At 41.6% G+C, this 24,818-nt stretch overlaps 1 protein-coding gene across 2 annotated transcripts in view; it reads left to right on the forward strand.

The window, feature by feature from the left end:
* The window catches only part of LOC145349902 (islet cell autoantigen 1-like), an 87,958-nt gene extending 64,137 nt beyond the window's left edge, over window positions 1-23,821 (forward strand). The window contains exons 10-14 of one of the 2 annotated variants that reach the window (XM_080198533.1): window positions 4,578-4,621; window positions 10,002-10,103; window positions 17,254-17,514; window positions 19,325-19,435; window positions 20,373-23,821. In XM_080198533.1, coding sequence (XP_080054659.1) covers window positions 4,578-4,621; window positions 10,002-10,103; window positions 17,254-17,514; window positions 19,325-19,435; window positions 20,373-20,488 — 634 coding nt within the window. In that variant the 3' untranslated portion in view covers window positions 20,489-23,821. The remainder of the gene's footprint in view (window positions 1-4,577; window positions 4,622-10,001; window positions 10,104-17,253; window positions 17,515-19,324; window positions 19,436-20,372) is intronic. The other variant, XM_080198534.1, reaches the window with a different exon arrangement.
* Window positions 23,822-24,818: the final 997 nt, after the last annotated feature.

A 24,818-nucleotide genomic window follows, 5' to 3' on the forward strand; every position in this document is an offset into this window, starting at 1 on the left:
GAAATTTAACCTTTGGAGTCTAGATATCATCTAGTAAGATTACACTGCACTGTCTCCAAGGCCAATATATCCTTCCTAAGGTGTGATGCCCAGAAATGAATGCTGTACTCCAGGTGTGTCTTAGTGGTGCTTTGTATAACTGCAGCATGCCTTCTAATCTCTTCTTTCTATTCCTCTAGATACAAAGGGTAGCATTTCAGTAGCCTTTCAAATGTGCTTTTGTACCTGTCTGTGACATTTTAATAATTTATGTACGTGGTACCCTAAGATTCTAGCTTTTTATAATTTGAGAAGTACTCTTATCTTTTTTGAGTACATAGTAGTTCATGCCAATATTGAAATTTATGTGGCACATTCACTTAATTTATTAATATCTATTTGTAATTAATGTTTCTGTCTATATGGCTCACAATGCCGCCTGTCTTTGTGTCATTAGCAAGTCTGGATATGTGGCTCTCTCTCCTGTTATGTAAGTGTTAGTAAATACAGTGAGTACAGTAAGTCCCCGTTTTAAGTTGCCCCTTCTTCTTTAACATTGGTCAGTTTATGGGGCCTGTATTCGGGTTTAGAATTGGTAGTGTTGTTTTAAAGTTGTTTTGTGCTGGTTTGGATGGCAGGTTCTCCCTCTCATCGTTCTTGCTAACCCACCCTCTTGCCATCACTCCAGTTTGTGAACCCTCCCTCTCCCAGTCCTTCCCTCTCAATGACCCTCTGGCTGGCAGCCTCTCTTTCTCGCTAACCTTCCCTCTCACAGACCCCCCAACTCAGGCCTCCTGCTGCCTGACAGTCCTCACACACACTCTCCGACCTTTCCTGTCACTGAATCTCCTGCCTGCTGACCTTCCCTCCCACTCGCTGACCCTCCAGCTCAGGCCTCTCCTGTTCCTGACCCTCCTTTTCCCTCTCACTGAATTCCAACTCTCTGGCTTACGGCCCCTCCTGGTCCCTGACCCTCTCCACACTACCCCCTCTCCCTGCCGTCCATCTCACCACCTCTTTCAGGCCCTTGCTGCATGAGAGACATTGCCCACTGTCTGGCCCAGGAGAGGGAGGCACAGGGAGGTTTGGGAGAGGGCTAGTGAGGGCTCAGGATGTGTGGTGATTGGGCGGTTTGGCAAGCAGAGTGGCTGGGACTAGAAAGGTTGGGGAAAAGTGGCACGAGGGAGAGCCAGGGAGCAGAATGTGTGGTGAGCTAGAGTGTCCAAGTTCAGGAGAGGCAGTAAGTAGAAAGAAGTAACATATTATTTTATATTTTAAGTTTATTGTGTTTTGAAAGTTATTTCCATTTACTGGCATAGGAATTCGGCAATGTGAAATATTCCAACTTAGAATATAAAGTTTTCATACATTTTGTTGATGGAATAAGTGCTAAAAAGCCTAACTACAGCTTTTCCCTTGGCTATAGTGGGAAAATCCAATTTGCTTAAAGTTGTTTCACATCTAGTTGCAATTTTCAGGAATGCAACTTTAAATGAGAACTTACTGTAGGTAAGACCCCAACACAGATCCTTATGGGAGGTTACTATTCACCCCTGTCAATTACAGTACTTGTCTATTCTCTGCCTACTCTCTGTTCCTGTCTGCTCAGCAAATTTTCTAACCAGGAAACCTTCAATTCCATGAGCTTCAAACTTAGCTGGTGTGCCTTATAAGGGATTTTCTCAAATGCTTTCTGGAAGCCCAGATAAATAATATGGACATTATTTGGCTCACTACCTTAGTCACGCCTTCAAAAAATTTATTCAGATTCATTAGAGGCCCTATCCTTTACAATTCCATGCTGCCTCTCCAGGATCGGTGGAAATTTTTCAGTAACTTCATTCTTAATTGTAAAGATTAGTAATTTTCCAACAAAAGATGATAGGTTAACTGGTTTCCATCTCTCCAGTTTTATGAATAGCAGAGTAAGGTATGTAATTTTCATATCTAAAGCAATGTTTCCTGAATCAAAAGAATATGAAAGATTACAGTTAGGGCACCTGCAACTTTCTCACCTATTTCCTTTAAAACTATGGGATGAAAGCCATCTGATCTTAGGGATTTGTCACACTTGAATGCCATTATTTGCTTATGTGACTAATAGTGTTCCTCCACCCTTGGGATGTAAAATAATTATTTAGCATGAGCACCATTTCTCCATTTCACTTATAATATTCACGTTATAATTTTTAAGCACCCCCACATTTGTTTTTAAGCACCCACATTTTCCTGGTGTAATTTTAAAAGATCTTGGTATTGATTTTAATATCTTTTACAAGTTTCTTTTCAAACTTCCTTTTTGAGAGCCTTATTAAAAGTATTGTAACCCTTTTTTGTTGTTTGTATCTCTCCCATTCACCAGGATCTGTGCTTTTATTGCGCTTTGTACACTTTTTTAGCTTTACGGTATCCCTTTCCTTTGAATTGTCCATGACTATTTGCTCCTTAGGGGTATAACTGGTTTTGTAGCACGTTAAATTATTTTTTGAACACCTCTCACTGATCTTCTTTTGTTTAACTTATTAAAATATTTAACACACTGTCCAGTTTATTATGACCAGTCTCTCGTCCTGTTGAAGTTGTCCTTATATAAATCTAGAATCCAATTAAATGCTCCATGTTTCTCCCTTTCAAACACAGCACTATGGTCACCATTAAATAAATGTTCACATACCAATAGGGTATAATTAAATTTGTCTCGTTGCTCATTAAATCCAACATGATTTGCCTCCCTGATGGTTCCAGCACATAGTTGCTGCAGAAAATTATTCCAAATACATTCAAGAAACTCATTACCTTTTTGACTGGAGCTTGTCTCTTATCCCAGTCTATATGGAAGTGAACATTCCCCATTAAAACCACTCTGCCTTGACTACATAAGATAAATATTAAATCCAGTCGCCACATTAATAGATTCTTTGATTACACAACTACTATTAGGAGCACTATACACGATTCTCACTGCAAACTTAAATCTGCTGAATGGACCTACCTTTTTTTAAGATGATCTTTTTCTACACCCTAGCTATAAACTATAACACTACAATCTACACCCTCCCCTCTATGAATGGTATGCTTTGTCTGTATCGCAAGCAAGAAACAATACTTTTCACTGTATACTAATACATGTGACAATAATAGATCAAACTGTAGGGTTTCTGTGATTCTATGAAATCAAAGACAGTAAATTGAAGTGCCATCTGCTCTGTCAAGTGTCTGGGAAAGATCCCAAGATTCGATTTGGAGAAGACTAGAGCAGTATCCTAGGCAATATTTATCTCTCCATCAGGATCATTAAAATGGATTATCTGGTCATTATCTTGTTGTTTGTGGGCTTTACTCTACGGCAATTTACTGCTCTGTTTCTCTTCATTAGAGCAGTAACTATACATTAAGTGCTTTATATGTAAATGCACCTTATAAATCAACATGTCCTATCATCTTTAGTGTTAACAAATTCCACAATTCCTAATAATGATACTGTGTCATGTAGTTTTCATAGAAACCCTGTAGTGCAGAAAGAAGCCATTCGGCCCATCGAGTCTGCACCGACCACAATCCCACCCAGGCCCTACCCCCATAGCCCTACATATTTTACCCGCTAATCCCTCTAATCTACGCATCTCAGGACATTAATGGGCAATTTTAGCATAGCCAATCAATCTAACCTGCACATCTTTGGACTGTAATATATAGAACTGAAATATCCAGGTTTCTCTGGGCAGGGAGTTTAGTTGGTGGGCCCCAGTGATATTATCACCTTATTTGTCAATTCAAGCAGATCTATATTTCCTGCATGCAGTTCTCTAAATTGGCCTTAACACTGGCATATGGTCTTCCAATGCCATGACTTTGTCACTGCTTTGATAAAATTCATTTCAGGTGGATAAGCTGAATGGATGTTATATTACCGATGTGGGTATGACCTCCCTCTTTTGTTCTACTACAACTGATAAAACTCATTATGAGATGCCTGAAGATTGTAGAGTGGCAATCAAACTCCAAAATATGTGAAAATAAAGAAACTGACATCAAGAGAGAAAGCACAAGAGGCACTCAGAGTGCTAGGTAGAAGAAAAAGAGAATGAGATGCAAGGTGAAATATGCTTAGAAATGAATGCAAAAATGTGCAGGAGGCTCCAAGTTCAGAAGACTGAGGAATAAACACTTAAAACACAAAGGGGCTGAAAATAACTCCTAATTACTAAGGATAATATTAGTAATTGTACTTAGTAATGTTGCTGATTAAAGGGGGGGGGGGGCGATGGAATTCCTTTCTCTGCTGTTTTATTGCAGGCTTTATCTTGCTTGATCTGCTAATATTGCTAACAATGACTCTAGGGCGGCAGAGAGAGATGATGTCTGAAAAATGCACAAGCGAGATAAAGAGATTGAATTTGAGTTCTGGCAAAGATGCTTTGTTTGACCCATGTCTGATATTCTTGATATTCGAAGCTCCAAGACATTATTGCACTTTTAAGTTAGTCTCCTGAATTGTGATTGTTTTTTTATTGGTACAGTGGATTAGTGGACTATGATATAATCTGGTAGGATGATCAGAAGGTTTCTCCATCTCATGTGGTTTTATCTGTTTTCAGGTTGGTGCTCCTGGATGAAGATGAAGAGCCAGGACCTGGTGCAGGTAAATAATTGTGAGGGAGTTGCATCCACTGCTGTGCTGTTAGTAGTTTGAGGATCCAGTATATTCCAATTCCACTTCAAGTATCCTCTCCCTACACCCGCACAAAAGATGTTTAAATCCTATCCTGCCCAGAAGCATTGATTGCAAATTTTGCTTTGTTCGCATCTTCAGAATGCTACCAGGCTAAGCCAGACTGGGGAGGCTAATGTATCTTATCTGTTTCTGTTGAGAAAAGCAATAGCAGCTCTGCCAGCTATTGCCTGTCATATCAAATAGGATTACATAGTATTCACAGCCCAATAATATCCACACTAGACTCCTACCATCTTCCTGCATCTTGCTCCATAACCATCTGCTTCAATTTCCTTCATCTTAAACATCCACGCTCCTTGCCTCAATTCCTTTCATGTAGTGAGTTCTATCTTCTCAGCACTGTTTGCTCAGTTTTCTGAACCTGCTTGGCAATCTAGGCTGGTTACGAATCCTATTGAAGAGACTGTTTTCTTCACCAGCTATTCCGTCTCTGACTCTTGCTGAGCTTTCAGAAAGGGAGACTGAGTAATCAGAAAGAGTAAAAAGTCTGACAACACCAGGTTTTAGTCCAACCGATTTATTTGATAATAGACTCACAAGCTTTCGGGGTTAGCCCCTTCATCAGGTGAATGGAGAGTTCTGGCCTCAGACAGAGCATATAAAGCACAGACAGTTTAGAGATTACTGATTAGAATGCGAATCCTTACACCTAACCTGCTGTTCAAGACCTGAAGTGGCTGACAATGTGAGTGGAAGGAGCACTGATCACAGGTTAAAGAGATGTGTATTGTCTCCAGACAGTATAGTGAGTGAGGTTTTGCAAACCCAGGCAAATCACGGGGGTTACAGATAGTGCGACATGAACCCAAGATCCCTGTTGAGACCGTCCTCATGTGTGCGGAACTTGGCTATCAGTCTCTGTTCAGTGACTCTGCGCTGTCATGTTTCGTGAAGGCCGCCTTGGAGAACGCTTACCCGAAGGACAGAGGCGGAATGCCCGTAACCACTGAAGTGTTCGCCAGCAGGGAGGGAACAGTCTTGCTTGGTGATTGTCGAGCGATGTTCATTCATCCGTTGTCGTAGCGTCTGCATGGTCTCCCCAGTGTACCATGCTTCGGGACATCCTTTCTTGCAACGTATCAGGTAGACAATGTTGGCTGAGTTGCAAGAGTATTTACCATGTACCTGGTGGATGGTATTCTCACGTGTGATGATGGTATCCATGTCGATGATCCGGCATGTCTTGCAGAGGTTGCTGTGGCAGGGTTGTGTGGTATTGTGGTCACTGTTCTCCTGAAGGCTGGGTAGTTTGCTGCGAACAATGGTCTGTTTGAGGTTGTGTGGTTGTCTGAAGGCAAGAAGTGGGGGTGTGGGGATAGCCCTGGCGAGATGTTCGTCTTCATCAATGATATGTTGAAGACTCCGGAGAAGATGTCGTAGCTTCTCCGCTCCGGGCAAGTACTGGACGACGAAGGGTACTCTGTCCACTGTGTCTCGTGTTTGCCTTCTGAGGAGATCGGTGCGGTTTTTCGCTGTGGCACATCGGAACTGTCGATCTATGAGTCGAGCACCATATCCTGTTCTTATGAGGGCATCTTTCAGGGTCTGGAGGTGTCTGTCACGATCCTCCTCATCTGAGCAAATCCTGTGTATACGGAGGCCTTGTCCATAGGGAATGGCTTCTTTAACATGTTTAGGGTGGAAACTGGAGAAGTGGAGCATTGTGAGATTGTCTGTGGGCTTGCGGTACAGTGAGGTGCTGAGGTGACCGTCCTTAATGGAGATGCGTGTGTCCAAGAATGCCACTGATTCCGGAGAATAGTCCATGGTGAGTCTGATGGTGGGGTGGAATTTGTTGATATCATCATATAGTTGTTTCAGTGATTGTTCACCATGAGGCCAAAGGAAGAAAATGTCATTGATGTATCTAGTGTATAGCATTGGTTGAAGATTCTGTGCAGTGAAGAAGTCTTGTTCGAACCTGTGCATGAAGATGTTGGCATATTGAGGTGCAAATTTGGTCCCCATGGCTGTTCCATGTGTCTGGAAGAAAAACTGGTTGTTGAAGGTGAAGACATTGTGGTCCAAGGCGGCCTTCACGACACACGACAGCGCAGAGTCGCTGAACAGAGACTGATAGCCAAGTTCCGCACACATGAGGACGGTCTCAGCAGGGATCTTGGGTTCATGTCGCACTATCTGTAACCCCCGTGACTTGCCTGGGTTTGCAAAACCTCACTTACTGTACTGTCTGTAGACAATACACATCTCTTTAACCTGTGATCAGTGCTCCTTCCACTCACATTGTCAGCCACTTCAGGTCTTGAACAGCAGGTTAGGTGTAAGGATTCGCATTCTAATCAGTAATCTCTAAACTGTCTGTGCTTTATATGCTCTGTCTGAGGCCAGAACTCTCCATTCACCTGATGAAGGGGCTAACCCCGAAAGCTTGTGAGTATTATCAAATAAATCGGTTGGACTAAAACCTGGTGTTGTCAGACTTTTTACTGTGTTTACGCCAGTCCAATGCCGGCATACCCACATCATAATCAGAAAGAGTCAGTGGTTCTGATCTTTCCAAGGAATACCAAGTAATGCCAGAGATGTGGACGTACTGCCAAATTTAAGACCCCTTTAGAACTTTTTTTTTAACTTCTGTTTTACATTTGGCAACTGGCCAAATTGCTGGTTGACTCCTTGGCAGGAAGCTGCAGCCAGGGATGTCCTTGCCAATCACAATTGCAAGGCAGGCCAGAGATTAAGGGTTTGGGATGGTCATTTTGTTGTGTGGGATGTTATGGGGAGAGAAAATGATGCCATGGGGGATTTACAGGGAAGTTGCTTATCACGCCAGTAATTAGAGGCTGCGATTGGTAGAAGGGAGTCTGGAGATGTGCTCCAGCTCCTCCCTGTCCTCAAGGAGTGCTGGAAAAACAACTTATGTACTTCAGTTGACAGCTCCTGTCCTCCTTTTGTTACCTAGTTTCGTGAACTCAGGGAAACCTGGCTGGAAATTGTTAAATTTAAATTAGGTTTCCAATTTCATGATTGAAGTTGATTTAAATATGAGGATTCTCCGAGCTGGGACACTTGCTTTGGATGAAAACCATTGCTTGTATGCACTGGGTTGTAAAAACATTTCCACTTTTTAGTGTATAAACTTCCCTCCCACCTACTGTGGCTTGGTTAACATGTTTCCTTTGACCTACTTCAAAGGAAATTCACAAAAATACCAGTCTTTTTGAGCAGATGCTTCTAACACTAGACCTGCTGGAAAATCTCAGCAGTTCTGATAGCATCTGTGAAGAGAGAACAGAGCCAACAAGTCTGGATGACCCTTTATCAGAGCTAAAGAGATCCTACCTTTACTTTCTGTGCAGGCTTGGTGGATAATAATAGAGGGTGGAAACTCTGGATGATTTTCCCCTCTTCATACTGAGTGCTGAGACCATTTGCAGAATCCTACCCACTGTTGCTATGATCTAGGTCAGTCAATTCTACATAGACTAGGAATCACACCTCCTCATGGTAATACATTAGGCACCCACTAAGTCATGAAGGCAGAGATTAGCAATGTCTGAAAGTAGTCCTGTCAGTTTAAATGCTCTTGTGCATTATTCACATGTATGAGAAATTATTCCATTACATTATCTTTATTGCTGTAAAAAGAGACATGCTGTCAAAGTTTTTCACCTTGAACTCATCAGAACAGATAAATATATAGCAACTTTCAAAGGGAGCTTCAATTTAAACTGCAGGAAAAAAAGGTGCTGATTGGTTGACAAGTGGATTCTGATTGGTTGAGGCATTTCCTTAGAAAATGCAGGGAATTGTTGTTCCCCATACTTTTGTTTAGTTGAAAAATGGTGCAATGCCTGGACAAGTTCTCTTTGCCGATAGAGGATAGGTCTCTGTATAAATATATAAAGCATCTGGCCCCTTGCAAAATCAAATCATGACATAATTTTCTTTCTAGAGATTGGCTTCTTAGGAACAGTACCCCATCTTCTAATTCAATACTTTACAGCCTTCTGGAGTCAACATTGAGTTCAGCAATTTCAGATCATCCACCAATTTGAATTTTTTCCCCTCAAATGCCAGTCTATATTTTATTCTCATGTTTTTGTTTTCAGACAGTGTTGACCTCTGTCTGCTATTCGCACATTTTGCTATTTTGCTTTCAGACAGTGTTAAACTTTATTCTGCTATTAATGCCTACTCTAGGCAAAAACTTTCATCTTTATGCTATAATTACCACTACCTTCGACTTGTGTTCCATGATTCCTCTCTTCTTTACTCTCCTGTCCTTCAACCTATCTTTGACCTTCTATTTTGCTCAGCCTGCCCTTTATTCCCATTTTCTTAACAGAACCCATCATATTTTTGCTTCTCTTCAGCTCAGAAGAGAAGTCATATTGGACTCTAAATGTTAACACTGTCTCTGTCTCCATCTCCATGGATGCTGCCAGACCTGCTGTGTTTTTCTGGCTTTGTTTTGTTTTTATTACGTGGCTTCTTAGATTCAGAACCTAGTATAGTGGAGCCACAGATTATGTTCTCCCTGCCTGAGGGTTTTTATTCGTATGGATGTGTTAAGTGCTGATGCAAGTACTTGTCAAGAAGGACAATGATTGATGTACATTATCGTGATACTCTTTTGAGGCCATCATTTTACTCACTAAGTGTCCTCATAAGGACAAGGAGCCAGCAAGTCACAAAGACAGTATTACACTGTATTAAGTTGACATTGTAATTCCATAATGAATCACCGGCCGGTCAGCCATCCACTAATAGGTTAGTTTTCACTAAATGGGCATTTTTTCACGCAGCAGTCGGGCCCTGATGTTGTGAAGCAGCAGTTATTCTGCAGCCTTATCTTAGAGATAATTAGTCAATATTGTGGAAGAATTAGCAATGTTGATATATCAAGAACCATTTTAAGAGATTACACAGTAATTACAGCACAGAACCAGGTCATTTAGCCCAACAGGACCACGATTCCGGACCCCTCAAACCTCGTGGTATTGAAGTATCTTTTGGATGAATATATTTGAAAATGAGCATATGTCAATGTTCTTTGCTCATCTATAACACCACTGATTAATTTCCCAATTTAAACTAGCTTCCTTGGGAGCAATGCTGAGCAGTTCTGCACAAAGTGAGAGACAGCCTCAATTATCTTCCTGATTGTGGAATAAAACAGGTGTAAACGTGGCTGCGAATCCTTTTCAAGCTTGCATTGTGGTTTGGATAGGGGAATATATATGATTTATTTCTGTACATTAGTTTTTCAGTCCTAACGATGTGTGTCTTGAGGCCTCATTTTCTGCTGCTCCACATTTAACAGGGGGTCAGAGTGAAGTAGCAAGGAACACTGCCAGCCAAGATGCCACTCAGCTTGCTGCAGAGCTGGAATCATCAAGCAACACACAGCAATTCTATGAGACGGGTAAAAAACAACCATGTGCATGCTCACACTTTATTTTGGTGCTGGTGAGATCTCCTATGCAAAGCTCTTAAACAAACTGCATGAACTGTCGTATTTTATGTAGGTATCGACATAATGAACAAAGAACAAAGAACAACACAGCACGGGAAACAGGCCCTTCGGCCCAACGAGCCCGCGCCGCCGTCCCACTGTCTCAGTGACCTATTCATGATTTTAGTCTACGCCTAATGTGCGAGGATCAGGGAGGTCCAATTTAGGGACAATTTAGTACCCAATCAATCAGCCTAAAAGCTTGCAGGTTTATTAAAAAACAAATTGGGTGAGCAGTGTAGTGATAAATAACAAAGAGGCGATCCTGCAGCCATCGTTCATTTACATCCCGGCTGATCTGCACCTCAGTTCGTTTCCCAATCTTTGATCCCTCTCTTGACAGCAAAGAAACAGTCATGCCTCAAGTTTGGTTTGGATAAGTAAGGAACAAGAAAAGACCAATCAACCAACTCGTTTCAGTCTATTTACAAACTGAAAAACACCAAGTCTTGCAATGACTATGTTTTAATCTGGTTTGTAAAATACTTGAATGAAACCTTTGATAGTTAGATGCTCTTTTAGCACTGTCACAGCTAAGTCATGGATTCAAGGCAAAATCCAAAGACATGAGAACATATTCTATGCTGCTCCTTCAGTGCAGTCCTGAGAGAATGCTTCATTGTTAGAGGGAATGTCTTTTCCAGATGCAGCGTTAAACTCAGGCCTAGTTTGTCTGTTCAGGTGCATGCCACATATCCTGTGGCTCTTGGAAAATAACTATCTAAATTGATTTGAGGAGCTGAGAGAGATCTGCATTACAGATTCAGATATCACTAAAAGAAATGATACAGGTTGATAGGAACACAAAGAATCCAAACAAAGCACCAGTAATTACTAGAGGGTGGAAATGAAGAGCAGCGATGGGCAGCATGGTGACAATGGTTAGCGCTGCTGCTTCACAGTGCTAGGGATCCGGGTTTGATTCCTGGCTTGGGTCACTGTCTGTGTGTTTGCATATTCTCCCCACGTCTGCATGGGTTTCCTCCCTCTATCCAAAGATGTGCAGGTAGGTGGATTGGCATACTAAATTGCCCCTTAGTGTCAGGGGGACTAGCTAGGGTAAATGCATGGGGTTATGGAGGTAGGGCCTTGGTGGGATTGTGGTCAGTGCAGACTCGATGGGCCAAATGGCCTCCTTCTGCACTGTAGGATTCTAAATTAAACTTCTGTAGAAGCTTGGTTTGACCACATTTAGCATATTGTGAACAGTTCTGGTCTCCATACTATGAAAAAGATACTTGACACTGACAGTGACACAAAAAAGAATTAACGAAATGATACCTGAATTGAGAGGTCAGACATATCAAAGAAAGATTAAACAGGATGGACTTCTCTAGAAAAGAGAAGACTCATAATCTTCAAGATTAGAAAAGGATTCAATAAGGTAGACATAGGGAAGATATTTCCACTTATGTGGTGGGGGAATCCAAAAGTAGTGGCTGTAAATACAGTTAGTCCTGAATACATCTAATAAGGAATTCAGGAGAAACTTCTTTATCTTGAGCAAGGTGGAACTCTATCACAAGGAAATGTTGAGGTGACTAGTGTAGATGCATTAAAGGAGAACTGAGCTAAACAGATGATGGAGAAACAAGTAGAAAGGTATATTGATGCAGCTAGATGAAGTCTTGATGGAGCAGAAACACTGTCATGGATTTTTTGGGCTGAATTAGCCTGCTTCTCTGCTGTAAATGCTAAGTAACACCACGTACCACAGCCAACAGCACAAACAGGTCATTTGTCATTGCTGTTTGTAGGACCTTGCTGTGAGTAAATTGGTTGCCCACAAACTAACAGTTATGCACTGAAGTACTTCATTGCCTGTAAAGTAGATACAATGTTCTGAGGATGTGAAAGACACAATATAAATGCAAATCTTTTTTTTTCTTTCCGCTAAAAGTGATGATTTGTGACCTACTTTTGGGCCAATATGTGTGCCTCTCTGAACTAGCTATTCGGTGAGTGATTGCTATAGTCAGAATCAGGAACACAACACCATGGCGCTACTTGTGGGACGTGGCAGCCTCGTGCAACTTGATTAGCAACTCCAAAATAAGGAATTCATAGTCTCACCATGATAAATTGTGAAATGGAAATCACTAAATCCGATCGTTTGTGGCATGTATCAGAAAAATGACCACAGAAGCTGTTAGGTTACTGGTAAAACCCAACTAGTGCACCAGTATTCTTTAGAGAGGGAAACTTGCCAACCTTTCCAGGTGTGGCCCACACTTTGACCCTCAAGTCAGGTATGAGGGAAACCTGAAAAGGACAACAAATCCAGAAATCAAATTACGCAGAATATTCATATTTTAAAACATTAATGGCAACCTAGAAAATGAGTGCCATGCATTTGGAGACAAATATTTGTATTAAGTAAACACCACTTGGGATATTTCATTTGTGGTGGCATCACTGGGTGAGTCTGCATTAGTGGATGCGTTACTTGGAACGTTCAGTAACAACTTGCATTCATGTAGCACCTTTAACATAGTAAAATGTAAGAAGGAGCTTCACAGGAGCACAGTTGAGCAAAAGTCTAGTCACAGCAACATAGAGATATTTTGAAAGGTGGCAAAAGCTTGATCAAGGAGGCAGGTTTTCAGGAGTTACAGGTTTTGAAAGAAGAGTGAGCAAATGGAGAGCATTGAGTAAGAATTCTGTCTTAGGCAGCTTGAGGCACAGACCTCCAAAGGGAGGGTGGTGACTGGAGGCAAGGGTGTTGGGCAAGCCCAGGAAGCCAAAATTTAATAAGAAAGCTTAACTCTTAACCCACAATTTCTCAATGTAGAGAAAACGTACGTTTCAAACAGGACCAGATTGAGTTGAATGTTTTCCTTCTGGTAGAAATGAGGGACTTGCACTGAGATAAGCTAGAGTCTGGCACATTTTTCACATACGTGAATATTTTCAAACTGCTTTGAAACTACAGATCCACTAATTCCAGGGCCATGCTTCAAGTGTAGAGAGGTTCACAGACAGTGTAATCCTTTGATTTTTGTAGGAATATAAACATTTGATCTGACGAGTAATTCACTTGTCACAGGAAGTACTGACTCTGTGATGTATGATTTGTGCAGGAAGCTGGCAGTTTTGATCTCCAGTTAGTGCCAAGTTGGTAGACCTTCATCAGCATGCTGGTGATACATTGACCTCTGTGCCCCAGACTGTTTCCTACTGATCCCTGCCCAGTGACCCATACTGGAAGTGCATATATATGAACATCAGATGGTACCAGAATTGGATTTGGTTGAGATTGGTTTCTGCTCAGTCTGCCCTCTCTTAGTTTGCTGTCATAGGCTTGCTGAATTAGATGAGGTGCCAATAACCAGGAATTGTACCCAACAAAGAAATGATACTTGTATCTTCTTTATCTTCCTCCCACTTTTGCCCTTCCTTTCTGTGCTTCAAATTCTCTTTGCCCCTTTCTTCATGCTGTTCCTGATTCTGTGTTCACAGACTTCTTTCCCAATCCTTGTACCTTTAATTTTGTTTCCAACTCCCCTGCTGGTGATATGAAATTGATCCCAGACGCTGCTGTTCGGGACAGGGTCCAATGTTGCTCCAAATATATCACCCTACATCTCTGTCCCCTGATCCCAAAATCTGACAACTAAATGTTACCCCAGTGATGGGTCAGACTGGGTCAATCCTGGAAATGACAGGACTGCTTGTAACTCATTGACTGACAGAGCGGTTGAGAGCAGCTGCTTGGTGCCACAAAAATAAATATGAACATTTTGTAGCTGGATTCAACTCCTTTTCAGGGCTTTTATCAGATTTAAACTTGAGTGGAGGAACCTGCACCGAATAAATATTGAGCCTGCCTCCATAGTGTATTTGTATTCCCAAGACAGTCATGTGAATAGGACTTGTGTTCTGGGGGAAAGAAAGTCAGCTACTGTGTAAAGGTGCTGGAAGTTTCTGTGGTAATGTGACTGTGTGGCTGGAATAACTGTTTGTAACTTGCATTCAGCCAATGTTTCATTTCTTTCCCTTACTTTAAACTTCCATTCAAACTCAGATTAGCTCCAGTAACTTTGGTTATATCCAGATTCAAAATGTCATTTGGTGCAAAGGGGAGGGACGGAGTTTGGAACATAAAGATGTGAAGATTTCATTCATAATCTTTGAATAGTTGTGGAGTGGGGTTTGGGCGTTGGTTGGGTTGTGGGGATGTGATCATGGAAGCCTTGTTGACCTCACACCCCCCCTAGTCTGATGCTGGGAGGCTGCCATCTAATGGGACTTGGCTTCAGCCCATCCACCCCGTGTCTTCGTTCTGTCACCAAGTTGCCACTTATTTGTCACGAATTTGTTGGCCGCCATCGCCGGTGCTGATGCATGCCCTGCCATCACCAGTGCTAATATGTATCCCATCCCTGGCAAGATTGTTCAGAGGGGTATCACATTGGGAGCCAACCTGACTCCCTATTCTGCAAGTTTGCCTTCAAACCCTCCTCAGTGGGATGGGAAAGATTCTGCCCAATGTCTTGTACCTCGACTGTACTGATTTCCATGTCCTGTCAGACCATTGATCAGATGATCCTCATTTTTTCCTTTGTTTATTTAAAACTATTTTGTGTCGAGCTGTGGCTGATGTTGATATGCCTCTATTGCCAAACCTGTTACCATGAGAATTATTCGGTCATTCGGTTAAAAAGTGTTTTAAACTCTTTAGCCAACATACAAAATTTCAAAGGGACTTTGTTTGAGAGGAATGTTTTCTGCAGTTAGCTTAGTCTAAAACCTATAACTAAGCTTCTTGAACAAAGAATGATTGCCCAAGGCAACTTAATCACAAGATCATTTACTGGAAGTCAGATGCTTCACCAGAAATCAGATCAGAGAGAAACACAGTTCGTAGAGGAGCGTTCACCCAAACACACAATTTAGGCTTTTCCCTTCAAAGCAGCGCAGGGGTCATCACATTTGGCCACGGTATCCAGAACATAAGAACATAAGAAATAGGAGCAGGAGTAGGCCATCTAGCCCCTCGAGCCTGCCCCGCCATTCAATAAGATCATGGCTGATCTGTCGTGGCTCAGTTCCACATTCCTGCCCTCTCCCCGTAACCCTTAATCCCCTTGCCTATCAAAAACCTATCAACCCGTGTCTTAAAAATATTGAGCGAGGCAGCCTCCACCACTTCAACAGGCAGAGAATTCCAGAGATTCACCACCCTTTGAGTGAAGAAGTTCCTCCTCAACTCCGTTCTAAACCGCCCCCCCTTTATCCTGAGGCTGTGCCCTCTAGTCCTACTGTCCTTTCTGAGCAGGAAGAGCCTCTCCACCTCTATCCTATCCATCCCATTCATCATTTTATACGTCTCAATGAGATCTCCCCTCATTCTTCTAAACTCTAACGAGTACAAGCCTAGTTTATTCAGCCAGTACCAGCCTAGTTTATTCAACCAACATTTATCCAACATTAAATCACTTTGCAGTTCACGTCACAGGACTTTCTCCAATTCTGTGCACTCTTATTTTTACTGGTAATTGCTTATATCGAATCTTCTTCCTTGCCGGACACCCATGGTCCAATTAGATAACATCCATACCTAATCTTATCTATCTAATTGATGATCTCAACAGATTCAAGTAGATCAGTCAGACACAACTTCTGCTTAATAAAACTATGTTGGCTTTCTCTCATCAGCTTATATTTGTACATCATCCTATCAGACCAACCCCACCATTCAACCCATCCTCTCAGTACAGAAACTCTTCTGTTCAATACCTCCCTCAAGTCCTATTATTAAAGCCTATTCCTCTGCTGTCTTGGCTGTACAATACCCTGATTCTCCCATTGAAGCCCATCCTTGTACTGTAAGCATCTCATTTTTAATATCCAACTGCTCGAGGACACAACAGCTGGCTTTGCCAGCACCCCAACCATCACCTTAAAGATTAAGCTCCTCCATCACTAGACACCACATCTGTAATATCTACTATCTATAAGATGCACTGTGTCAATTCACCAAGGCTTTTTTGACAGCAAACCCATGACCACTAACACCTGAAAAGACAAGGGCAGCAGACGTGTGAGAATACCATTACCAACCGGTCTTATACCATGACTCACTGGGTCAAAATCCTGGAAATCCCTCCTTACTGGGGTAAAGGACTGCTTCTAAAACATGGCTCACCACCATATTCTCAAAGGCGCTTAGGATAGATGATAAATGCTGTCATTGCCAGTGACGTGTAGATCCCAGGAGTGTATAAAACACATTTTATGACTCTCCTTTTTATCTCTATTACAACAAGAACATTAATGTAGAAAAATGTTCCACGTTGCTTCACATGAACCTAATCAGACTAAATTTTGATGCTGAGGCAAAGAAGGTTTATTTTGAAGGTCATAGGACCAAGAGCTTGGTCTAAGAGGTTTTGAGGAAGGTGTTATGGCAGGAGAGAGATGGGGAGGTTTAGAATTTTGGGTATAGATGTGGAAGGCAGGCAGTGGTGGGGTGAAAGAAGTAGCAATGCACAATAAGCTCAAATTGGAACCATGCAGAGTGCATGGGGTGGTAATGTTGGACAAGGTTACAGAAATAGGGAGGGGTAATTCTGGAGGGATTTCAACATGAGGATGAGTTGATGGACTGGGCCCATCTTGAGATTGTGAAAGAGGCTACATAAGTGCAAGTTCTTTATTATTTCTTGAACAATTTTTGCACCTTTGTGAGACATTGGGTTGGTATGAATGTATACTGTCTTTGATTGCCTTGTTATATATTCTTTGACTAATCCAGTTCATTCCAATGAACAATGCACTAAATATTATTTCCTCTCACAAGTGGAGACTCTGATTGCAGCTGTTAATGAATCTTGCATCACTCTACTTCTATAATGATTACCTCTTCTGATTCTCTTATATGTGGTGGTCTTTATGCTGTCTGTGGTCATTCAACGCATTTCCTGACTGAAGCAAGCTTCCCACTAAGTGAAAGCCATATGATTGCAAAATATACAATTTTGTTGTGGATTGATTAGGAAATACTTATCTGAAATGTCTAGCTCACTCACCTTAATACCACCGTTATCCTTTGTTTCAGTGCCGAAGGACTTACTGCCTGACATGTCAGACAGTGAGAATCTGGAGAAGCATGAGTTGACGTTTCTGAGTGACCTGTTGAACACTAAACCCAATGCACCCAATGACTTCAGCCATGAGTGGCAGAGCACATTTGGAAGCTCAGGGCTCAGTCCAGGGCCTGTGGCAGAAGCGGCCGAACCCAAACTAGCCGATGCTCCAACTGGCTTCCTGCCATCTGAGCTCTTTGACCTCAGCCATGATCCAGCAGGAGCTTTTATTGGTGAGTCTTATCAATTATTCAATCACATTCTTCACTGCGCTGTGAGTGGCTTCAGTAATGAGGCCTCTGATGTGCATAAAGCTACATTTTAGCCAACTGAGTTACAATTTCGAAAGCATAATCTCTATCGTAAAGTCCGATTACTCTTTTCCCCATCCCAGCACTCCTTCTTCTAAACTCTGTGCACAACCTTCTGTTGTTGATATGAGGGACTGAATCCCAGCTCTCAGGCCTCTGAAATGCTACTGTGTGGTCAGCAAAAGTGCCTTTGTTTAATCAGCCCACTGATCCCTGTCTCTCCCATTCCAGCCCCATGAGGGAAAGCATTCTCCCTTTAATCAGCTCAGTCAGGACAAAGCTAGCAAACCACCTTCATTGCTCATTCCTATTGCCCCTAAGAACATTTGGAGAAATAAATTTTGGGTGATGATCTCTAGTGTTCTGGTGATGGGATCAGATCCCTGAATACAAAGAACAAAACAGCACGGGAAACAGGCCCTTCAGCCCAATGAGCCCACGCCGCCATCTTAACAAAGCATTTTCCTACACCTACCTTGAACTGTGTGTTTGCGCATGGTACCCCCATTGGAAACCAGATTCAGGGGAGAATAATTTAGGACAATTTGTCACAACAATCAGCCTAAGAGCACATCTTTGGGGTGTCGGAGGAAACCCACGCAACCACAGGGAGAATCTAAATTCCTCACGAACATCAAGGCCCTAAGCTCATCCGTTTTACCCGTTACACTCCTCGCATTAAAACAGACGCAATCCAACCCTCCAGGCCCACTCGGATCCTTCTTTCCCCTGATAATTTTCCTTTCAACCAAACCTACCCTGTCACCCAACTCGCTCCTGATCCCAGTGCCTAATGAGCTATCAGCCTCATCCCCACCCCCCCCCCCCCCCCCCCCCCCGCCTCCTCCATATTAGTTTAAACCCTGCAGAAACTCTCCAGCTAACCTCCCAGCTAAGATATTTGTCCCCTTCCCATTCAAATGTTCCCCATCCCTCCTGTACAGGTGCCCTTCTCTCACAAATACTTCCTGTGATCTGTGGAGAGAATTAAGTGTCTGCCAGCATCCAGTGTGGCAACATCACACCTGATCCAGAGAATCCTTGCGGAGCCCCAGAGAGAGAGGTCTCATCCTTTTATGAAGGACAGGACACTGGGAGAGCAGTGGCTATTGATAATATCAATGGACGGGTGATTCAGAGGCCCAGGCTAATGCTCTGTGTCACAGGTTCAAATCTCACCACAGCAGCTGATGGAATTTAAATTCAGTTAATAAATCTGGAATTGAAAGCTAGTCCCCCTAATGGTGAGCTCAAAACTATCGTGATTGTCATATAAAAAAAATGACCTTTAGAGAAGAAAATCTGCCATGCTTGCCTGATCTGGCCTGTGACTTCAGGTTGATTGTGAAATGGCCTGTAGCAAGACACCCAGTTCAAAAACAACAAATATTGACTGTGTCACATGTTAGGAAAGAATATAGGAGCAAAGATGGGTCACCTCAGCCGAGTGTCCTAAGCTTTGAAGGTGACAGGAACTTTCCGTGCTCCTGGAAATTTTCAGTCTCTGATGTGAAAATCTTCTGGCATTTGCAATAAAGTAAGTTGGAAAGTCAGATCCGAAAACTTTGGGATCAGGCTTCTAAGGGCTGGCTAGGTCAGAGTGAGGTATAAAGCAGGGCTGAGCATCCTTTCCACCATGCGTATACAATCAACTATACCACCAGACTCCCTTTTAATCCTTTATTCTGTGTTTTGAGTGTGTTATTCTAATTATAATGTGTTATTATTTAAGGTTGGACAGATCCACCTAAATCACAGCCAACACCAACCCTGGCCCCACAACATCCAGAGGCAAAAGTTCCGGTAAATCACCCTCAGACCTTATCAAAGGTCCCATCCAAAGGTATGTGACAAGAGAACATTGATTCAGCTCACATCTCTATGAACAGAATTAACACAATCTTTGCTGGAATCATAGTTGTGTCAGAAAAGAACAATATTTCAATCAAAAATTGCCTCCAGTATTTTAACATCCTATTAGCTTCACAGATGATTGTCATGTAAATACATGAAATGATTATCATCAAGGAAAAGAAACTACTGGCATCAAGTCTATCCATTGCAGAGCTGAGCCTTTTAATTCAGGGTGTATCCTAGACTTAGTCGGCTCCAATTAATGGGATGGTGGGTTTAGTCTTATTGAGAGAGGAAAACCATCAGAATTCCCAATCCAGATACTTTGCGGGGAGACTTGCTGGTAAATGTGACTGTGCACTTTGTGGTCCAACAGCCTACTGAAATGCTCTAAACGATGCCAGTAGCTGTGGAACTGTAACACCCGCAAGTGAAGAAGAGGACACTGGAGAGATTGAGAATGAAAGATTCTCTGTACAGATTATTTCAGGACTCAGCTAGTGGTCAAATGCACTAATTTTTTTTTCTCTGTTCTTTGAGACCATGTGTAGGATTATGCTGAAAACTAGATACTAGTGCCTGAGGTCAGCAAATTGATGGAGACCCTCAGTGTCTCTGAGTGCAGACGAGGGGGTCAGAACACATTGTCTTAGATCTTGACCTAAGAAACCTGTTGTATCTGGAGCAGCAGCCATCTGCAAGTGGGCAGATCTCATTTTGTATGATGAGGTTTGTTTATATTGGCACGGGATCTGTACAGCAAAATTACAGCTGCCTGATTGGCCAGCAAAACCCGGATTTCTGATTGTTCTCTGTATGTAAACATACCCAGCTGGCGTACATAGTCTCAGGAGTACCTACTTGTGTTCAGATTGTCTGCTGTTACTCAAAGGTGGTAATAAATCAAACCTTGCTCTTTCTTGCAGCTGCAAAGGGCAATACTCAGGACAAATCAGCTTGGTTCAATCTATTTGCGGACCTGGATCCTCTCTCTAATCCTGATGCCATTGGTCGAAGGGATGAGGAACTCCTTAATGCTTGATCACAGAGAAATGGAGGGAGGAGGAAGGAAGTCACTAAGTTATATAATATACATGTCTAACTACTGAAATGTTATAAATATATATATAAAAATATATATATATTTATTAAAACACTGGGTTACTTTCTGAAGAAACAGAATATAAAACAGTTAAATGGAATGTTACAAAACCATTAAACTCCTGGGATGTGGTGTCAGTGATGCCAATTTCCTATGTTCAGGTGTTGCTGCTGCAATCCTGGTTGTTAGTTACTGGTTAACTGGTACTCCACTGGTCCTGGTCTGTTTGATAGGGCTACACACTTGCTGTAAAAGTTGTGCTGACACACAAAAGCTCAGGTTGCCTTCTGGTTATGTTGGGGAACACCCAAAGTCTGGATCATCTCAGTACAAAGGAGGTCACCCTCATCGCTGTTGTGCTGTATGCATTTTGCAGCACAGTTACAGCAATGTTTCTTTCATAAACAATTTTTAAATAATTCAATGTATACTTAATGGTTGATGTCTATCTCTTGAGTTTAATTATTTACCTTCTATGGTTGGATAGGTTATAAAATGTACTAAAGAAGTAAATGGGATTTGTTTTGTGTGGTACCTATAAGCTACACTGTGCCTGAAATGGACCAAATTCTTTATTACTAGACACAGGCAGTGGTCTATCTTATTTTGTTTACTTTTCTTGCAGTGTGCTGCTATTATCTCCACATCCAAAACATTGCACTAACTTTGCAAAGGTGAAGCAGCAGCTGTTTGTCATTTTAACGAAAGCTCCTTCGTTGCTCCACTTGGGTTGAGTTTATTGTGTTACAGGCAGCAGAAGTTGTCCCCCCTTTCAATGCTTTCTACAGACTCCAGCTATGAGTATCCTCTTCTAAGGAGAACTGGTGGCTTGACCAAGCTAGCCAGGTCATGTTGGAGAGAGACCTAAATCGTTCCTCGTACACCAGTCAGAGGTGAAGGGACTTGGAGTGGGTGGTGGGAAAAAGAAATCTACACCTTTCTGGCATTAAAAGTCACATCTTTAACTGTGGCCTTAGAAAGCAGGAAATATGATTCCCTGGTGGTGCCAGCCTGAAAAATAATAAATCTAACACTAAGCATATTTTAGTTGGGCTTCAGTTATCTTAGTGTCATTGGGCTAGTGAGGTAGCAGTCAGCCAGGGCTCTCCTACTCCTTCCTCACTACCTGGCAAAACCTGCAGGAAACTGATTGTCGGCAAGAATCCATTGCATTTGAGTCATTGAATGCAAGGGAAGGTGGCCAGTGCCAATGAAGCAATGACACAAGAGGCGGTGCAACATCCAGCCGTATTTGATTTCACTTGTCCCTCAGAAACTTGATGAACTTTACTGACACTTCACCTTAAAGGTTGGGAAAGCCTTTAATGAGTTGAGATACTGCTTGGTATTCCCAGCCTCCCGTTATCAGTTGCACCATCAGCAGGAGTGTAAGTTTAAAGCTCGATTTGGACAGATGGTATTATCCACTAGTTAGAATTTCCTGTTTAATTCAGAATTGTTAGCGCAGACGAGGGTATGGCCAGGGAGAATCTGGAACAATCAGTTCAAAATACAGTGTGTTCATACAATATAATTTTTTCCCTATTTGATTTTTGTATGTTAAATTACAACCATTTAATTGGAAAAGATTTCTTCTGTAATGAAGTCCATTGGAACTGTTGCCTTGTCAAACACTGGAATTGAATACTGCCTCATTTCCATACACTGTACAATAACACTGAATTTAAAATCTGGAACTATGAGCTAGTCAATTTATGATATAAAATTGAGCCATTCAGATCAGCAGATCCCTGCAAATTCTGGTCTGGCTATGTTACCTCAGTTTGATCAGTTTTCTGATTACACACATGCATGTATGAAAATGTAGTTATATTTGATTGCAACTCTATGTACTGTGATCTTGCCCCATCCAGCAAAACTGTATGCCCACCCATGCCAGTTACAGAACTACCTAGTATGTATGTGATAAAATGCAATATGCAAAGATTACAGACAAACTTCAGCTAAAAGTCAGAGTAGGACATGTGTATGAGTACAGATCACTCCACAACTGCTCTAGGTTGGTACATGAAGAATAGCTCCTTAGGTGAGTTACAAGCTTGACCACAATTAAACAGTCTCTCTGAAAGGACAGGACTAAGGGAGAAAGTCTAATTACAAATAACAATACAAATAGTCCTGAAAATAAACCTTATAAACTGAAATAATCAGTAATTTAGTGACCATTCTATCAGCCTTAAAATTAGTTTCTTATTGATCATTACAGTTTGTTGATTTATTATTTTTGTGTGCTTCAGTTTCATTTTATAAAGAAGCTCCCTAGTGTAGAAAAACCTTCCCGATTTCAACTCGTTTGTGACATTTGGGATATGCTTCACGTGGCAAAGCCATTTGGTGTTTTTGTGGATGGGCCTTCTGATGGCCTCCCAACTGCGCTAAAGACTGTAACACTCAACCCAGTGAAATGCTGGAAATATTTAAAAAGCTATACTACAAAAATAATTCAATTCACTGAATCAAGCTAATGGGTGTATTATTGAGCCCTGTCTGTTTCAATACTTTTCTAAAGGTGACCTTTATAAAATATAAACTCTTCTCGCTGCAAAGTGCAGTCTGTTTCCTTTTTTTTGTTTGTGGCATTGCCCGGTTGGTTTCCTATTCTGTTGGTTAATCTTAAATTGTGGCCTCTATGCTGGTCATTAACTAGGAAATGGAGGTCAATGCAACTGCAATGCCTCCCTGCTCCTATCCTACCCCACATTTGGGAGTCTCCTGCTAGGCCACTATTCAAGTTCATGTGAACAGTAATGATGTAGGTGAAATGGCAATGCCCAATGACTCTTTAATAAGCATATCAGTGGCTGGCAGGAGTAACGGGGCAAGAATCGCCAAATAGATACACAGAGTACTTGTAATCTGTCTGTATTTACACATCTACATACTGTGTAAAATTACACAATTCTGTTAATCTATACTCGCAGACCATCTTCAATAATTAACACCCCTATACAGAGATATTCAGCGGTTACTCCAGAGTTGCACCCAATCAAATCCATAGCATTACAACTAATTGCAGATATGGGAAATGCAGTTTGCATGTACTATGTAAGCTTGTTTCACTAAGAGACCATTATGTTACAATGGCAGAGATGTACCTTGCCAAAGCAGGAACATCACTGGTTTATTGATACTAACAAAAAATGTTTTGTCAAAAAGAAAAAGGTGGAATTTGAGCACTGGTTGAGTACTTGTATTTTCTGTTGAACGGTTGTTTGGAAACTGCCTCTTCTATTAAAAACAGTAATTTCTCAATATGTGCTTAATAGTTTTATTTTTTTTATTGAAATGCACCTTTATGCAATCAAAACAAATCCTTGTTTCCAATGAGCCACATTGTCATTTAATCTTAATTATCCAGTATCATTATGATATTTCTGTCACATTTTTATCTTCATTATCTTCAAGAGGTTAGCACCTTTAAAATTACCTGGTAAAGTTTACATTTCAGCTGGAAAATCTCAGCAATAGTTAAAAGGTGTATATGTATATGCCAGTAGACAGGATGCTGGCAGCTTAATGACAGCTACTATGTGAAGAGTCATGGTCTGCCATCTTTTGCCAAGCTCCATGCCAACTGATTTTATTTTCACTTGATGGTGGCAATAAAGGGCTCTTTATGGCCATGGCCACCATCTTTGTTCCATTTCCACTTCTCTCAACACTGAGGTAATCGTGGCTGTGTTTCCCAAAGCTTACTTCAATCCCCAGCAATTCTTCACTTACATCGATTTTCCACATTCATTGATTCACTTTCTAGGTGTTCCTCAATTACACCCAATTCTGCTGCTTCACCTCAAATGTTCATTTATATGCTTTCATCTGCTAAGATTATGCACATCCTCCTACCATAAATTTTTCACTTAAGGCATCAACTCCAAAACCAGTAACAGAGTTCCAGATTTCCACTATTTCATGAAAAGGTACTTCCAGATTTCACTCCTGATTAATTTTAAGAACATATTCTTTTGTGTTTGATTGATTGCCCCAAATTTTTCCATCCTTAAACTGTCTCAAACAGAGCACGCTCTCATTTAGAAAGGAATACAAAGCATTTGTGCAACTTGTCTTCATACTTCAAAATCTAAGCCCTACTTTCTTTCTGGTGAACATGTGCTGCAACCCTTCCAAATGAATATATCCTTCCTGAGGTGCAAAGCAATATTGAACACGATATTTCTTGCATCCAGCCCCTCGAGATAAAGGCAAGCAGTTTAGTTACCTTTTATTGCTCTTTACCTTTAACGATTTG

Source organism: Carcharhinus amblyrhynchos, chromosome 11, assembly GCF_965287045.1.
Source record: "Carcharhinus amblyrhynchos chromosome 11, sCarAmb.v2.hapA, whole genome shotgun sequence".
Lineage (NCBI taxonomy): Eukaryota > Metazoa > Chordata > Chondrichthyes > Carcharhiniformes > Carcharhinidae > Carcharhinus > Carcharhinus amblyrhynchos.